Source organism: Neocloeon triangulifer, unplaced genomic scaffold (assembly GCF_031216515.1).
Source record: "Neocloeon triangulifer isolate White Clay Creek 2 clone unplaced genomic scaffold, ASM3121651v1 ptg000012l, whole genome shotgun sequence".
NCBI classification, from domain to species: Eukaryota; Metazoa; Arthropoda; class Insecta; order Ephemeroptera; family Baetidae; genus Neocloeon; species Neocloeon triangulifer.
In genome coordinates this window covers 16,819,449-16,837,440 of record NW_026775554.1, presented here as the reverse complement: position 1 = coordinate 16,837,440, position 17,992 = coordinate 16,819,449, and the positions used below count along the sequence as shown (strand labels likewise).

At 36.5% G+C, this 17,992-nt stretch overlaps 2 protein-coding genes across 2 annotated transcripts in view; one reads left to right on the top strand and one right to left on the bottom strand.

Annotated features, from left to right (window-relative positions):
• LOC132196691 (locomotion-related protein Hikaru genki-like) overlaps window positions 1-16,123 on the bottom strand; it is a 41,297-nt gene extending 25,174 nt beyond the window's left edge. The window contains exons 1-2 of the mRNA XM_059619504.1: window positions 15,976-16,123; window positions 68-262 (exon numbers count right to left, since the gene is read on the bottom strand). Coding sequence (XP_059475487.1) covers window positions 68-262; window positions 15,976-16,075 — 295 coding nt within the window. The 5' untranslated portion in view covers window positions 16,076-16,123. The remainder of the gene's footprint in view (window positions 1-67; window positions 263-15,975) is intronic.
• LOC132196692 (uncharacterized) lies at window positions 13,425-15,829 on the top strand. The gene is made up of 3 exons (XM_059619506.1): window positions 13,425-13,483; window positions 13,545-13,767; window positions 14,474-15,829. Exons 1-3 carry the CDS (start codon window positions 13,445-13,447, stop codon window positions 14,887-14,889), a joined length of 678 nt encoding a protein of 225 aa, XP_059475489.1. The 5' UTR covers window positions 13,425-13,444; the 3' UTR covers window positions 14,890-15,829.
• Window positions 16,124-17,992: the final 1,869 nt, after the last annotated feature.

The following is a 17,992-nucleotide window of genomic DNA, read 5'->3' as shown; positions in this document are numbered from 1 at the left end:
AACTTTTATTAAGAAAAAAAAATTAATTTCATTTAAAACTGTGGGAAGAATATAAAAATAGTATTACCACTTTTCACTTGGCAAAGCGGTCCAACCCACTCTCCGTTAATGCATTTGATTTTGCACAATCTGCGTTCTCCGAGGGGTCCGATGGCTCCTTGAAACATGACCTCCATGACCTTGGAGTAGTCGGTGGAGGAGGAGGCCACGGAGTTGCCGTCGAGGGCCATTTCGGGTGGCGAACATTTGGTCCCCGCCCATCCTGCAAAAGACAAAACAAGCCAACTTTTAATTAAGTTTTTGCACACGTAGAGGGGACGAGGGGCGGCATTTTAAGTGATTATATTTCACGCGTTACACGACGATAATCTGATCGCGGGCGAGGTCAAGAGCACCACTATGCAAACTCCCTGGGGTGCGGTCACCTCGGACGCTCCGGCAAAAACACCCGAAGCGCCGGCGGTCAAGTGAGCAAGCGAGTGTTTGCATGCCTAATGTCCCCGGGGCCACCTGGGCCGCAATAAAGTTGCCCCGAATACACGCCCACTGCTTTAATCTCCAACCGCAGGAAAAATGGCTCTAAATTAATTTCTGTCCTCTCTCTCGCTAAAAGAGAGACCGCCGCGCTAGAGAGGATTAGTCTGGTGAGTTAAAACTTGCATGACGCTCAGGCACAAATCTCTTTGTAGTAGCACTTGTGAATGGATGAATGGACATGTTGCAAATGGACCCAATGCTTTCAATCAGCAACGGGCTGCTGATCAAATGAACGAGGTAATGCTAAACGACAAAGAGCTGAAAATATAATTTTATTTCCATTAAAACAAAATCGTTCATTAAGGAAATTTATACAAAAATCACCCACACAAAATATCCGCGTATAAATCGGCTTAAACCGATTGAAAATTATAAATAGATAGTTTGAAGTTTGTATTTCCAAAAAGGGCTTAAATAAAATAGTGAGTAGATATGTGACGTCAAATTTAAATTTGTTTTTATGGCAAATTTTCAATATGCCCTATTCAAAAATTATTTGCAAGAGAACCAAGCAAAAAATGTGAAAATGTAATTTTTTTATAAAGGTTGTAGCGCACGTCGTACAATTATAATGTAAATTTTATATTTTGCAATATTCTGTATAGCATTATTTATAATGGAACACCGTCCTTGTGATATAATTACAAATTTTCCAGCTCAAAAGACTTTGGTTTTATTAAAATCAATATCCTGGCAATGCAAGGTAGCAAAGCCTCTGCATTCCACTCGTTGGATTCCCTTACGACAACAATTTATGAATTGATTATTGTTGATAACATAGTTTGGCTGGAATTTCATATAATTGCAATATGCCCAGCTCAGAAACATTGATAGATGTTTTCCAGGGATTATGTGTTGTAAGGACAAAGCACCTTACAAATTATTTAACAGAAGCAGGAATTCTCTGTCAAACTTTTATCAGCTTTTTATAGCGGGGAAGAATAGAAAATAAATATTTTAGGAATTAGGATATTGTTAGGGGGAAAAGGTTATGGGCTATATACTTTTTTTAAACTAATGTTTAGTAAATAACCTGACAAATTTATTGTTTTTGAAAGTATGAATGATGCATACGGGCAGAAATTTCCCGGAGAGATATCAATATAGTGCAATTAAGAGACTTTTGCAACTAAAAATTTAGAAGCTACAGAGCTGGAGACTGCGTTGAATTTCTCTAGAATTTTGACTAAGTACTGAAATTTTGGTTTTTTTATAACTGACTGACCAAGCATTATTTTATTTCATTAAGTCCAGTTGCACGATCCTCTCTGCGGAAATAATGTTTAAAAGTTGGGATTCCTTTGCTAGATTTACTTTAGTCATATAAAAAGAAAAAGAAAATATTCCTTTTTATTATGTAGGCATTCAATTTCCAGTCCATTTCTAGAGAGTGTTGATTTTCTGCAAAGCTCTGCACAAATACAAACTTGCCATAATTCCTCTCCACTATGAGTGTTGCTGAAGAGGAGGAAATAGTGCCTGCGAAGTAGTAGTTTTCTCTCTCATTTATGATTACACAGAGCAGAAAACTTCTGCCGCTGCTGGTGCACTTTTTGAACTGGAAATAGACCATCTTTTCAAGTTATAGTTGGGCGGGTGTGCGCCCCGCACATACTCCTCATCCGTACATTCATGCGAAGTTCATAAATAAATTCACCGTCAGATAGAATAAAACGGGAGGGCGCCTATGCAATAAAGAACAGACTTTGTCACCAGCAATTGCGATTAATGGCGTCCAGCTTAAGGTTAAAAGTTAAACACCATTTTTCGCGGAGGCTTTCATGAAATATTTATGTGTGCCAACGTCCTCTCCAGTTTTTTTTTCTTTTTCATATTTTTCTTTTTTACTTTTCGGCCTTGTGTATATGTTATTTCCGCAAGAGAGTGCAAGGAAAAAGCAAGCAGCGTTTTCCGCTTAGTTAGGCGGCGTTGATGGCTTTTAAAAGCAAAACGCATAACTAGCTTTTTATTTTTCAAAGGCCGCGCCATTTATATTTTCATTCCACTCGCATTAAAAGGGCAGCGCAGGTTTTTCTAATTAAAAAAGCGCGGCGAGGGCGCGGCCTGCTTCACCGCAGTGTACGCGCAGAATTCCATTTTGCGTCTGTTTCGCAGGCTGCACTTTTCCACCTGGCGTGACGTACACCGACCGCGGGCAAAGAGTAGCTGGCACAATTATTTCGCCGATCTCGTGGGAAATTCGGGCAGCCGCGTCGGATTTATGAGCCCAAGTGGGGCCCTAATCTGGTAAAACTTCTCGCAGGTGAAATATATGAACGTGTATGCAAAATGATTAGTTCTGAATGGAAGCTGCGACCACTGTTGTATGACGTGTAAAATTTTGTTTTAACAAGCAGCACGCAACCTACTTTTCAGAACATTTGAGGTTTCAGGGTCAGATTTTTGCTACGAATCACTTCAAATGAGAATTCAGCAACCAGCATACTAAAAGAATAAAATCAATTAAATGAATTAGTAAAAAAAAACTCCAATAATTTTACGAGCAAGTTATACAAAATGAATAATACATATTAATTAATTATCTCCTTCTTTGAAAGTTTCAAATATACATTTTTTTTTATTAAAAATAAAAATAATACAAAATTGGTCTTGAAGTAATTTAAATTAGTAAATTGAAAGTTTTTCTCTGAAAATATCAACAGTTTATTGGAAAAACACTACCCATGATGCCTACGACGTTAATTGAGCTTGAAATATGTTAACCCTTCACAAGCTTGTAGCCTGTCCTTTGTCCAGGATGTCACTTTTTAATTTTGGAAATGTGTATATTTTTAGTTTGCTTGATCAGCTTGGTGTGTGCAAAAATTTCAAGATGAAACCGAGATTACATTAGATTATTGCAGATCATTTCTTATTTCCTCATATTCTAGTGTTTTCAATTATAGTTGGCAAAACTTTTACTTAAAAAATAAACAAGGAGTCAGAATATATCTGCATTATTTTAATGTTTAAGAACTCTCCACTTATAGCTGCTCCTCTTTTTTAATGATGACTTGGTTGTTTTTTGTACCATGAATTTGCTTTTCCCCCATTTAATTCCGGATAAAAAGCCATCAACGAAAGGAAAAAGACTCCAGATTTAGTGCAGAGAGGTCCACTAACTAAAACAAAAGAGACCCTTTCCAAGTTAAGCAGATGAAGATATTCCGGCTGCGGAAAATATCTCGCCAAGTGCACATGCTCGGGGCCAGAGAGCAGGATGCTGGGAAATATTTATGATTTCTCCGAGAAGGCCGGAGCCTGAGGTTTAATTGTGGCATAAATTGTTGTGAGCACGCTCCGGAACGGTGACCCAATTTATTGGGAACAAGAGAGAGAAAGTAGTTTTCAGTGAGCAAGCAAGAAGTAGTGCGTTTGTGAAACACGGCGAGCCAGGAAGCAGCGTAAAAATTATTACCTAAGCCATCCGATCAAGATATAGCCTCGGACACGCCTCTTAAATTCCACCCTTTATTGCATTCGCCCGCTTGCCAAGAAATTACGCTCCGATGCTCAATTTTACCGCGCTCCACAAGAAAGTCTGTTCAATTTTTCAATATTATTCCCCTAAAATTCCAACACCAGTGGAAAACTTTCTCTCTCTTTTTTGTTTTAGAGGGGGTGCGACTCCGCCCTGGGAGAACACAGGAAGAGAGAAAGTGCATCCACACACACCCTAGCTCATTTTTCTTCCGTTTGTGCAGGGGTGAGAGTTTTTTTTAAGTGCACCAGTCAGTCGGATAGGTGGCCTGCTAGGAATAGGTATCGCTATCGGTTTCGCTGTCAATATCGTCTGCTGGCTCTCGGACGGGATTAGTTTCTCGGCTTAGTGAACGCCAGCAGTCCATTTGTCACCAAACGCCGCCGAAACTGGACTTGACAGCAAAAAAGTGGCTATCTAATCACTGTCTAAGTCGGGGGAAATCCGGAAAAGGGAAAAGGAACGTGATAATATTGTGACACGTGCGGTTGGACACGTCAAAGTAAAGAGTTGGTAAAAAAAATCAATTTAAAAGAGAAAATCGAAAGTTATTAATATTAATTTATTATAAAATGCACATAATTTGCAATTAAATTAAGCAATATGAGTGAAAAAATACGCTTTAATAACTTACACGAAAATGTGCTAATATTCTACAAAGAGAGTATAAAATTTATGTTTAATTTAGATATTTTTTATGCTATAACAATTCATCAGATAATCGCAGATTTAATCTTAACCGCAGCGTTTAAAATAACTTAATTCGCAGGCATGTTTTAAAGATGAATCCTATTACATTCAATTAGTCTGGGCTATTCTTAGTATAGGATCGAGATAACAAAGATAATTATTTTCAACGACAGTCTGAGCCCTGAGGCGACGATTGGCGGAACAAAAGCCAAAGGAGCATTAGGCAGCAGCTCAGAACATTACGGGCACCTTTTAAGTACCCGGCGAATTAGTGTCAAAGCCGCTTATAGGCGTGGAGCTTTCTAACCGTACACACACCTGCCGATAAAATCCAATCAGCCGCCTCTCGGCGCATGCAAATGAGAAAGAGCACTCGACGGCGGGCGCTTCCAGAATCGAATATTATACGCGAACAATAGCGTCATCCTTCATTCCCAGGGTCGGGGAAATTTATTTTGCATCCGCCCGAGGGTTATCTCTGGGCGTCAACGCGGCGGCAGAGAAGCAGCTTCCTGCCGCATTGTTGCTCGCTAATTATCCGAATTTGGCCACCACTTTCGAAAGAGAGGGATGTAGATCAAGGGTCTCTCTGCCATGCTGCAAGGGACCTTTGTGGATAATCAGTCACTACACACCCGGGCCAAAGTGTAATTAACTCGAGGATTAGTCCTCAGGCGAGCCAAATGTAATTAACTCCACGCACCGCAGATAAAACTCGACTTGGTAGTTCGGCAGGAAAATTGCCTTTTTCTTGCAGCATTCATTCACCCATCGGGAACATTCGATTTGAGATTTAACACAAAAAATAACAAATTTTTGAAGTCTGGAGGATGAAGGCATGGTGCTCATACATTATTATTTAAACGGCCATTTTTCTTCACTTCATGAATTAAAATTCAAGTTGTTCGTAAAATACATATAATGATAATAATTTATTTATCAATTACAATAATTACAAGTTTCAGAACAATAAATTTGTGAATTCTAAAACGTTTTTTAACTAAAATAAATAAATTGTAACTAACAAGAATTATAACTTAAGAAATTTTAATAATTGTTAACATAAAAATATAATTTATATTTCTATACAAACTAAAACAATAAACAGGTGGGTTGAAATATACACCAACATTATACCTTATAAATGCAATGATGTATGATGTATTTCTAACAATGCTATAATTTTTATTTTGAAAATATTGTAAGCATGTGCATGATTTCACATTTCTGAAAGTATATTTAAATTCACATAAAAAAACCATTACAATATAAAAAACATCCACAAAAGTCTTCTTTTTTCACAAAGCGAGTGAAGCACTGCAAGTTGAAATGACAATGGAAAAGTGGAGTCTTTGAGGTCTCGTGTTCAACAATGAGTTTGCTCTGTGTAATACATGCAGCTATAGCGAGCGAGAGAAGCAAAAAAGAAACCAATCAATTTTCCACTTGTGTTCACAAGAAAATTTGAGCCGCCGTGCAGATCGCAAATTAGAAAGAAACCTTTCGACGCACGGTGGATTTTTGTACATGAAAGTGGAGAAAGAATAAGGAAAAATCCAAGTCGCTCGAACTCTTTTAATCACGCTTCGCCGTTTTCATTTATTATCGTGGGTTTTATAACGCCAGGCGCACAACTTGCCGATATTTCTGTTGATTCTGCGGAGGGAACTTTTATACCCAGTTTCTCTTTCAAGTTCTCTTTTCAATTGGCGCGCTGACAAACTTCAAAGGAAGACTTGCAAGTAATTTTATTAATCACAAACAAGCGCCTAGTGATTTTCCCTAGGGGGTCCGTTTGCACGGCGAAGTATCGGAATTCCGACTTGCGTCAGAAGGAATTTTTGAGAGACTCAAAAACACATACCTTCCCTCTTTCAAGAATTTATTAAATCTTACACATTCTCCAGATATTCTCATCGAAACGTGGGCAGGAATTTCTACATAAACGAAAATTATACGCTGTGAGGGTTGAAAAATGTGCTCAGGGGATAGAAAAGGGTCGGGTGATGAATGAGTTTATGCAACCGGTTCAACACAGGCGCCGAGCAGGTTGCATAAGCGTGTCGACGCCATTAAAGCAAGCGGTGTTGTGCGCCGAGTGGAGTGATGGCGGCATTAAATTATCAATTCACATGTTCTAGCCGTAAATTGCGAGCCATTGGGAAGACCAGGAAAAATAATTTGATTCAGCCTGAATTTAATTTGCAAACAGCTAGTGGATTAAATGAACTATTTTCCTGCTTTGATATTCTGTAAAGCTCAATGAAACTGCGATTTAATGTGTTCTTTCGCAAGTTATTACTTCGGTTCGATTTGTTTGCAAAAACTCTGCGTTTGAAACAAATCATTTGCTGCTGACCTATTTCGCCTGATTTGCAACTAATATTAATGCTGCTGGCAACGACTTGTGTGCACGTCCATGTAATTGGATTGTTTTCTGGTCATTATTCATGGTTGGTAAATATTGGAATGGATTCGATGAGTTTAGGGCAACTAGGGTATTCATTGTTTACTGGTTGGAGCTTTTGCGGTTTCCTGTGTAAATATTATTCCATGCAATAGTAAACGATGTTTGGGAAATAATTATTAATATCAATCTGTTTTAACGCGCAATTTCATCAGTTGGCATTAAAATCATTTACATGGAAAACTTCACTTAAAAGCGATGTGAATTTAATTATTATTTATCAAAGCTCAATATTATAAAATAAAATTATGGAATTTGAAGTGTTATATTTCCTCTAAAATAATTTTTATTTTTATGCGTCATATTAATTGATTTTCAATTTTTAATTATTTTTAAATTATTTATTTTTAAGATATGTGTATAAAATATCAAGAACTTACATGTAAAATTATTATTATGATCATTTCTCCACCCTTGAACATAAAATATATGTAAATATTGTGAAGTTTCAGAGCTTTCTTTTTACTATACATGTACGTAAGTTAAAATATAGCGTCTGGACAATGAATATAAAAATTAGCATATATTCAACGTTTAATATTTTATTCATTCATTATATATGTATTTTTTTAGCCGAATAAATGGCATTTCTCATAGCAAATAAAAAAGAACCGAGGGCAATTATTTATACTTTACACAACACATCAAGCTGCCGTGCTTGGGTTGTGATTTATTGCAGGCCAACATTCATCATTTATCGATTTCCATATTGTTCAATGAGGCGTTAACCTTTTCGGTTACAGCAGCATGCATGCACATAAACACTCGGCAGAAAAGAAAATAAATAACCAACCAGCGCAAAAAGCGCCGTACAGTGGTGCGGCGCTAACACGCAAATAAAAAGCCAGTGTGGTGCGAAACCGGCACGGAGTTATTGTCGTGCAACTGCTTTTTATTTGCACGGTCAGCGTTGCAAAATAACTCATGGAATTTGGCTAGGTGGCGCAAAAAATTCCGAAATAAGGCACGGTGTGTGCTCTCTGCCGTAAATCGCCACACGGGCAGTGGCTTGCCCAACCAAAGAAAGATAAGAGGACGAAAAAGGTGCATTAGCATGATAGGGACAGCGTGTGTACTTTAAGAATTAAAGCGGGGTGGACCAAAAAAGCAAAAAGGAGCTAACCGAATTTGATAAAAACGTTGCAGGTTTTTTACTTTTTAACTGAGGAATAGAGCAGGTGAAAGATTAATTATTTAAAGATTTTGGTTTTGGTTTTGATCAAAAAAATAGAGAATTATTGATTTGATTCTTTACTTTTCAGTTTTATGCAAATAATTGTTAATAATAATAACTATTAGTTGCCAGCTTATAGCAAAAAACTATTGCACTCATGCAGAATTTTTCTGAATAATCTAGTAGCATTTACCTGCGTTAATTAATTCAGAGAAGCTCAACCAAATACCGAATGTTTCACATTTATTGCGGAATGGGTTATTGTAAAATATTTCCTTATAAATCAGTTGAATAGATTGAATTAGATTTAAAGTCAAATTACTATCCTTTTTTCCAGCAATTCAAACGCTTGAAACAAAAAGAACCCATGCCTCATAAATTAATTATTTATTATTTATCAATAAAATTTTCAAGCTCTAAATTAAAAATTCTGCAATAATGTCTAGTTACAGTATAAAGTGTGTCCTCCATTGCCCTGCTATATAATTTTTTTTTTTTTTTTTTTTTACTTTTAAACGCCAGATTAAAATGCAAGGCTAGTTAGTCAGGTTGATGCAAGGACGATTAGTCAGCAGCGGCATAAATTAGCTGTAATTATTCAGGCAGGTGGAGAGAAGCGGCTGTAAACCGAGTATCTGGCTGCATTCGGCGGACAGGCCTTTAATAAAAAATTTAATTTTGTGAATGCTTAGCGCGCGGTGAAGTGGCCCGTGCGTTGTTAATGAATGGGAGCTGCTCGCCGTCCTGGGGGAAATAATTTAAAAGCAGTTTTTGCTGCAAAACGCGAGGGCGAAAAACATACCGCAGCCTTTGATGGCGAAATTTACCAATTTACTTTGCTCGAAAATCCACCTCCCCTTGGGAAACAAACTTCGTATTTTGTGAAATAAATAAATAAATAATGCCAACGTCGATCAAAGGTGTTGGCAGGAAAGTCGCACCGCACGAATTCTCGGTCCCAAACTATGTTGACAAACAGCAAGAATTTCAATATAGCGCCGAGAGTTGATAATTTTCAGGCAACCTTGCGCGTCTCTCGTCTAATTTAATAAGAGCACAGAGGCGCTCACTCGCGTCACTCGAACTGTTTCATTAGATCTCTGTTTAATTACTGAAACCTCTTAGTCGGGTATGGCAAAATTTAACTTATGCGCCGAGTCCCTGGCACGCTGCTGATATTGCGAATTGTTTTTGCGAGAAGCCTACTTTGGCAGAGACGCGCTGAATAAAGCTCATCATTTACTTGACACGCGCCTCTCTTTTTCGACAGTGACACATTTCTGCTTTCACCGTCAACCCAAAATACACATTTCTGCCGCTTTTGTGTTTATATTATTTCACGCGGAAAATAGAGAGGGTTAATAATGGCACTCGATATAGTTTAAAAATATTGTTATTTTGGGAGGTGAAAGATAAACTCACCCACGAAATTCATGATGAGCGATGATTCCAAGCACCTCCCATTTTATTCAAAAATATTAAATGTAGCAAAGCAATTTTAAATGTGGAGTATAATGTATAATTTGTTTATAGAAATTGACGTTCCTCGTACACCAAGCAGTAGTTTATACCACATTACATATTTACTAACTTTAGGGTGATGGTCATGTAAATATAATTATTTTCCATTTTATTTAAATTTATTATTACTGCAATAGACAGAAGTTGGAATAAAATAAAATTTAACTATTTTAAAAATTCTTAAAAGACGTTTAAAATTCTAAATATTTAAAAAAAATTTAGGTTATGATGTTAAAAATAAAAATAACACAAATTGATTTAAATAATTATAAGTAAAAATTATTATATAAAGAAAACTTCAATAAATTACTAGTTCCATAACATACTATCTGATCTAGTTTTAACTTATGGAAAAGAATGGAATGCAATGAAAATTAGTATCAGATGCACATATTATAATGAGGAGAAGTTATGTATCGAAACAATAACTTTGATAAAAGTAGCTTGGTGACGTTTAAGAAATCAATAAAATACCAATCGCGTCATGCTTATTGCAGTTGCAGCAAAAGTTCAAACTGCACATACTTCATTATTTGTGAGAAAAGTAGAGCACAGACTGACTTTGGCATAGATATGATTCCTGTTCCAAATGCGAAGAGTAAGTATTGCCGATAATTGGGTGTAAAGATAGCGTGGTGGAGCTATTTGTGTTCTTGCAGCTCGAGTGAGGAGCCGTTTCCATGGGAACCGAATTAATGCGCGAAAATGTCAGAATTCGCGTAGCCGGACACAATGGGGCCAATATCGAATTGCAAAGCGGACGGGCGCGCTCGATCTGTGTGACAGCAGTGTCTCTTTCACTGCATATATAGAATGTCAATATTTGAGCTCGGGCGTATAATCTACGTGAGGAATATCAAGAATCACTGCCAGAAAGAAAGTCTGCAAAGTATAAGTCTGCCCCGTATGCTGAATAATTTTTCCCACTTTTTCGTCTTATTCTTTCGGAGACACTCGCTCGCCTTTCAATTTTACGAGTTTTGGCACTGCGTCGGAAAACAAGTCAGTGCCAGCAGGTTTTTTATTTATGCGTTACGTATAAATGGCGTCAAATGTAGCCCGGGCAAAAAGGTGGAAGGCCAAATTTCTGTCGGGCACGGCGAAATATCCGTTGGCAACGGAAACACCACCAAATTTTTCCTGGCCAGAAATCCTCAAAGAGGCCATTTTCTATTATTGCGGTGAATTATGTATAGGGCACGCTCTCCCTGTGCGGTTACCAAGTGTGCTTTATGGATACATGAATTTGGCCAAAGACGGAATATTAAAATAATATGAGGATTTTACATGATTTTTTTTGTATAAAACGCGCCATTTCCTCTCTATGATTATTTAAAAAAAATATAATACATCTTTTTGATAATTCATGAAATAAATAAATGAATATTTAGCATAAATAATGTGTATGTATTCAAATTTCAAGTTGAAATAGTTGCAACAATAGCTTTATTTTAATTAGATGAAAGATATGTGTCAGTGTTATAATGATTTTAATCTAATAAATATTATTATTTTATCAAAAGCTAATTTTTGTTATTTAGTTTCATTTATTAATTTAGTAAATTTTGTATACGAAACGAAACTATAAAAATATAATTTTCTAAAAGTATGGATTGTACAAATAAAACTTACATACGAATTATTTGCATATTACTTTAAATTCAATGATGTAAAATATAATTTTTTTTTTCGTTACAGAATTTAAATATTCTTTGAAATGTTGTGAAAATAAGTTCACCTCATTTATTTTTATCCTGTTTGCCTACATTCTTTATGGTTTCTTCTCATTTTGAGATGACATACAACATAGAACAAGATGGAATTTATGCTGTTGTTTTTGTTTCCAGTTCATTTCATGATTCGGTAAATTGCCTGTCAACTTTTGAAGGGATGATCAAAGAATCCATTTGGCGAGCATTCACATATAATCCACCTGCTGAAATCCCTCGCAATAAATCATGTCAAAAGAGAGAGCTGTCGAGAGCAAATTTTTTAAACGGAAATCGCCAACGGCCGTCGCGTATAATTCCACCCTAATCTGGAAATATGAACCGTCCGGCCAGCACCTCTTTCTCTCCCAGCTCGTATATTTGCAAAATAATGGAAGAGAAAAGTGAGAGCGCTGCCGTTTGCATCCCCTCCGGCTCAGCGCATATAATCAGATTACAAAATCATTAAACTCGCGAGGCTGAATGCGTAATTTTCCAGATATGCTCGCCATTTTTCATCCCCCTCTGCTTTTTATGGCAAACTGATAATTCATTCTCGCGCACTCTTTATGTGGAGAAAAAGTACTTTTGCCGCCGCAGGAACGAGGTTCTTATATTGAGAAATAACGACGCGCTATGCTTTACTTGCGCCGGGGTGCATAAGTATAAAGGCGTGCATCCTTGTCGAGCGTATCGGTGTGGAATAGCACGAGAAAGAGAGTATCGAGCCAAGTGCCTCTAGTCCAATAAACCGCACCCCCAAGTCAAACCGCAATTTTGCCAACGCAGCTTCGCAATATAGACAAATGAAATATGGAGCTCCATCTAAGAACTATCAAGGTTTTGTCTAAATAAATTTGAGGTGAATTATTTGATGGCTAAAATATACGACTTTTATTTTAAATGATAATTATTGAAATATATTTCTACGTCAGCCAATGTAGAAATATATTTCTGGTATCAAAACCAAATAAGAAGGGAATTTAATTAAACAATTAATTTGTAATAAAAATAAATAATCATTAAACTAATGCTGACACCAACAAATTTTAAAGATGAATAATAAATTAAATATTTTTTTTGTTACTTTTTTAATTTTCAAACTTAACTTTGCATTTTATTATTTTCATCAACTCCACTCAATTTTCCAAAAAATCACCTTATCCATCACGCCAAAATAAATCCGCTGAAGCGGATCAAAATAAGATTTTGTTAAAACATTTCACCCCCTCCGCCCTCCGCATACAGACAATCAAAGTATGCAGCGCAAAATTCCGCCCAGACCATTATTATTAAATTCCAGCGACAGCGCAAGGCGGATTTTCGCGCCCACACTGCTCTCTCTTGCTCTGCAAAAGATATTATTATTATGCTCTGGCGAAAGCGTCGAGCAACACTGCTCCATTAATTATATTTTCTTTTCATACTACATATCTGCCTAATGAAGCCGTTGGAAAAGAGCCGCACAAAAGCGAGGCCGCCCCCAAAACTGCGGCGTGGCACAACAAGAAGAGCTCCAGCCGGATCCACCACTCTCATTAACGCGCCAGTCAGTATATGGACGCATTATTCCGTGCATTGAATGGAAAAATAACGAGCCGTGTCTTCGCGATTCATTAATTCCGACGCAGATTTCACGTCATCATCACTTTTTCCACCAAAGGAAATTCTCACAGACCTGCATTTTTTTCCCCTTCATATTAATCAATCTTGGTTGCATCAGTTGGTAATAATAATAAAGTAATGTACGTCGTTGAAATAAATGCTAATCTAATCTGGGATATTTGCTCTGGAGAGGCGCAATAAAATTTCAAAAAGGCGCACCGAGCGCCACCCGCATAACAGATAAGCGACGCATTCCGGCAATGGCAGTCACCATCAGGGTTTGTTCAATCTCCGTAGAGGTGCCTTGATCAAACATTGAGCTTTCATAATGTTAATTCGATTTCTTTATCTCAATTTTAGGTGCTTCTTTTGTCGGTGGCGTTCGCTTACGGACGGGAATGTGGGGACAGAAACTTTCTCTGCAGGAGTGCCAATCAGGTCCAGCAATGCGTGGACGGGGTCGCAATGGGCCATGTGTATGGCTGCGACCCCGGATTGTTGTGCGATAACAATTCAAAATGGGGACCTTGCATTTCCGAACCTGAAGACGCTTGCTGTGAGGAGGGACTTTTCCCAATTAACGGTGTGTAGATTGCTCTCAAAATTAAATCATTTGACAACGAAACAAAAATCTGAATTTAAAAAAGAAAAGTAAGGAGGGAAGGGCGGTAGAAACGGTTTCACTCACATAATTTCACGAATAATTTGAAATGCTTGTAATATTTTAAAATTTTAATTTATCATTGCTATAAATTTTGAATGTATAAGAAATTGTTTTGGTAAAAAAGTTTTTAATCATTTGAATTTCCCTAGTATTTGTTATTGAATTTTTGATATTTAAATTATGATCAGTATTACTTCAGTGGCAAATCATTGATACGCATTTATTTATTGTTAAATATTTCATTACATCAGTTGTATCTTCGAAGCACTTATTTATAAGTTATTAGGTTTTGAATTACACAAATTTTATTTCTTTTTGATACATCTTTAAGTTTTTAAAATAAAAAAAACTTGTAAATCATTTAATATTTAATTAAAACAAATAATCTTTAATCTGAAAAAAATTATGCAATAAAGAAAATATGTTATTTTGTTAAAAAATTTTTATTCAACTTTTAAAAAACTTATATTACAACTAAGTAACGCAATTATAATAAAAATGACATTTATTATTTTTATTTGTACTACTTACAATTATATTAAGTTTTACTATTTAATATTTTCTTAAAAATTTTCCAGTGCTTAACATAAACTTTTGTGTGCTAACTTTCATTTACTTTTAAAAGGTTCATGTACGATTTTCATGAGCTGCGTGCACGACGGCCAGAATTGGTCCCGACACTTTATTTCCTGCGCGGCCGACTTTGTATTCAACCCGACAATCTCCCGGTGCGAAAGAAAGGCAGCAACTTTCACGGGCTGCCCGATTACATGGGGCGAGGAATCTGGCGGCGGCAGCACGACCGTTAGTGTCACGACCACGACCAGCCCCAAGCCGCCAGCAACGACGACGAGAATGCCCGTGTGCTCCAGCCCGGGTCATTTCCCCGACCCGGACAGTTGCAGACATTACTACGTCTGCTCGTGGGCCGCTGGAGGCGGTGTCAAGGCCGCCAGAACGCAGTGCGTTTCAACTTTGCTCTTCGACACTAGATTGAGGCAGTGCGTTTACAATACCAACTGTGGTGCCAGACCCTTTTAAATGTTTCTGCGTTTCTTAAAATATGTAAATTCCTGATATCTTATATAATATTTGCCATAAAAATTTCATTTTGGAGATATATTATAAAAAGTTTAATGAAAAATCGGAGCATTAATAAGCATTTGTTTTACAAACAGAAAAAAATTATATCGAGGCAAGCGGGATATTAATTTTCTCTTGACGAACGATAATATGCAAATGAAAGTAAAAAATATGTGAAAATATCTTAGGATATTAAATCCTTTGTTTTTAAAGGAGCTGAAATTTTCAATGATGTCCATATTTATCAAAATTTGCTATATTCCCGAGAAATTTTTGTTTTTAGAATCTCCATATCAGTTATGCCTCCTGAAAAATCACACAAAATATCAAATTCATTTCCGTCTGGCAATACATATAATTTTTTAATGTAATGAAATGCGTTTCATTAAAAAATAACATAGAGTTCCACAAACGCATGTTTGTATTTTAAAAGATCTGGAAAACATTTTGATGTTATGTGTTCCAAAATTACCTAATTGGAAAAAATTTTCAATTAAAATATAATATATTTCATTACAGGTCATTTTCATTTACAAACTGCAAAAAAAAATTAACCTTAAAATCTTATACACATAATTTTATTTCTGTACTTATAAAGATTAAATTTGCCTAAATTCCTTCATTACTGATGTTTTTATAACTGAAAAAAGTGAAAAAGCTGGACAAAGAGAAAAAGTACTCTAAGTGTAATGAAATCATGTGTTTGAAAACCTGGTTGATGGATATATCGAAATCAAGTAACTGCACCATTGTACATATTGAAGGAGAAAGACTTGCTTTCAACAAGGCAACAACAATGCCCATTTTTGTCGCTCCTTGAAAGTCTTCAGGAGCTCTAACTTCTTCACTCCTTTTTTTTTAAACTTAAATGAAAAATAAAAATCATAAAAATATTGTATGCCAAGGCGATAAGTTGGTTTAATTGAATGTTAAACTCATAATTGTGCACGCAATTTCAATTGACGTGGAAAATTATCAGTTATTGTCAACCATGTTAATTGGAGCACTAATTTGAGGTTAGCATTGTTCTTGATTATTACTCACCAGTTTCGTAGTTTTCGTTGCTCTCGTCATTGTCCTCGTTGGCTGACACAAGTGGCAGCCACAGAAGGGCGCCAATTAGCATGGCAACACGAGCCCTCATCGTGACACGCGTCCAGGACACCTCACATGATCGGGGTCTGCTCGCAAACTGCCGGTCGCACACCGGGAGTCTGGCTGGCTGGCAACCCGCCGAGCAGGGCGCATGTCCCTTAATTCCTCCTGCTCTCGACTGTTTGAGAGTGGCGCGCATAACACACTTTTGTTTCTTGCCTTCTTTCTAATGAGATTCGGCGACGAAAAAAATCCGCCTTAAATTTGTCGTTAATTAACCTTGGCACAAAGACAAGGCAGGGTGGAATTCAAATAAAAAATATGAGAGCAGACGTGATTCGGGGGGATATGATTGTGCAAATGTCGCAGTGAGAGAGAAAGAACGGGGGAGTGTATCAATTTACATATTTTTTCCCACTCTCAAGTCGAGCAAGATTTTTTGGTCCCCGGTCGCTTTTTTGTTTTGTTGGAGAGAGAGAGAGAAAGAGAGGAAACGCGCGTCGGCACTCTTTTGATCATCAGCACTTTAATTTATATGCTAATTATTTTTCGACGACTCGACCCCAGTTTTTTCCAGCGGCAGCAGGCACTCGATGTCACCTTATCTTGACTTTTGAATCTGCCCCATTGTTTAAATCAGAGTTGTATTGATTTGTGCTAATCCATTTCCTTTTTCTTTTCTTTGATAGTTTAGACTACAATAATCAGATGTCATAATTTTTTAAACTAGTTTTTCTTGATTTGAAACCAATAGTCAGTTCTTTTTATTACAGAGTCGATGAAAAAATATATCAAATATTATGTATTGCTTTTATTATAATATCAAGTAAAAGCGTACCTTAGCCATAATGAAATCAGGAACATTATTGTCACATATCAATGGATCGCATGTTCTGTGTACAAGTTGTGATAATTTTAACCTTAATTTAACCTTATTTCTAAATAGCACAAATAATTATTCATTGGAAGGTAAAAATCAATTTCTTTTTTATAAACAATATAAAATATAAATATACAAAATAATTTATTCAATAAAATATCAATAGAAAAAATAAAAAACTATTTAAATTGGAACATGTTTCATGTTTAATAATTCTGCCTTTAAAATTTGTAAATTAAAATTTTTATATTGTTTGATGTTGTAAATTATATTACATTACACATTGCGTTATTTAAATTTTTTTAACAAGTATGCTCATAACTTCAAGCAGTTACTATCCAATCAAGACCGTAAAAAAGATTTGGTTCTTTATTATCTCTTAATTGACAAAAAATATATACTCTCATCTAAATAGTCAGAGTTGGCTAACAAAATAGTTCAATCATCAAGGGTATTTAATTAAAATTTACTGATTTTAATTTTGCCAAGTACAATGAGTATCAATTTCTGAATTTATATATAAATTAAAGACACTTCTATTTTCATATAAATTATACCCTTAACTTCCGAACTTTGATAGGAAAACTTTTCCCATGTTGATAATGAACCCACCGTTCATTCCCTCTGCTCGCAATTAAAATACGCCGTTTTCATATCGGAACAATGGAAAGCCTACAAGTTTTAAAACAAGAGCAGTAATTGTCGACTATGACGACAATTGTAAAATTGTTCCAATCATGTTTTACACGCGCCCTCAATCATATTGACGCGCGAATCTGGGTCTCTCTGTGCTCGGCGCAATCAAGGGAGTGCGGCTGACGCAATATCGGCGCAATTAATTGCTGCTGCTGATTCACTCTTCGCAATCGACGCACAAAGCGCCACTTCATTTTGCTTTCACAGATCGGAAAGCTGTTTTGACAGGCCGTGGCGCTTTGCTGGTTCGCGAGTGTTGACACTTTTGGCTCTGTATTGTGAGCGGCGCAAAACAAAGCATCCACTTCATCCAGTTTGATAAATGGGTCGCCTTGTTTTTCTATAAAAAAATTTCTTAGTGCTGTATATTGCAGCTTTAGATTTTGGGAA

Coding starts and splice junctions, on each gene's coding strand:
- LOC132196692 (XM_059619506.1), top strand. CDS start 13,445: ATGGCAGTCACCATCAGGGTTTGTTCAATCTCCGTAGAG. Junction 13,484..13,544: donor TTTGTTCAATCTCCGTAGAG/GTGCCTTGATCA, acceptor TCTCAATTTTAG/GTGCTTCTTTTGTCGGTGGC. Junction 13,768..14,473: donor GGGACTTTTCCCAATTAACG/GTGTGTAGATTG, acceptor TACTTTTAAAAG/GTTCATGTACGATTTTCATG.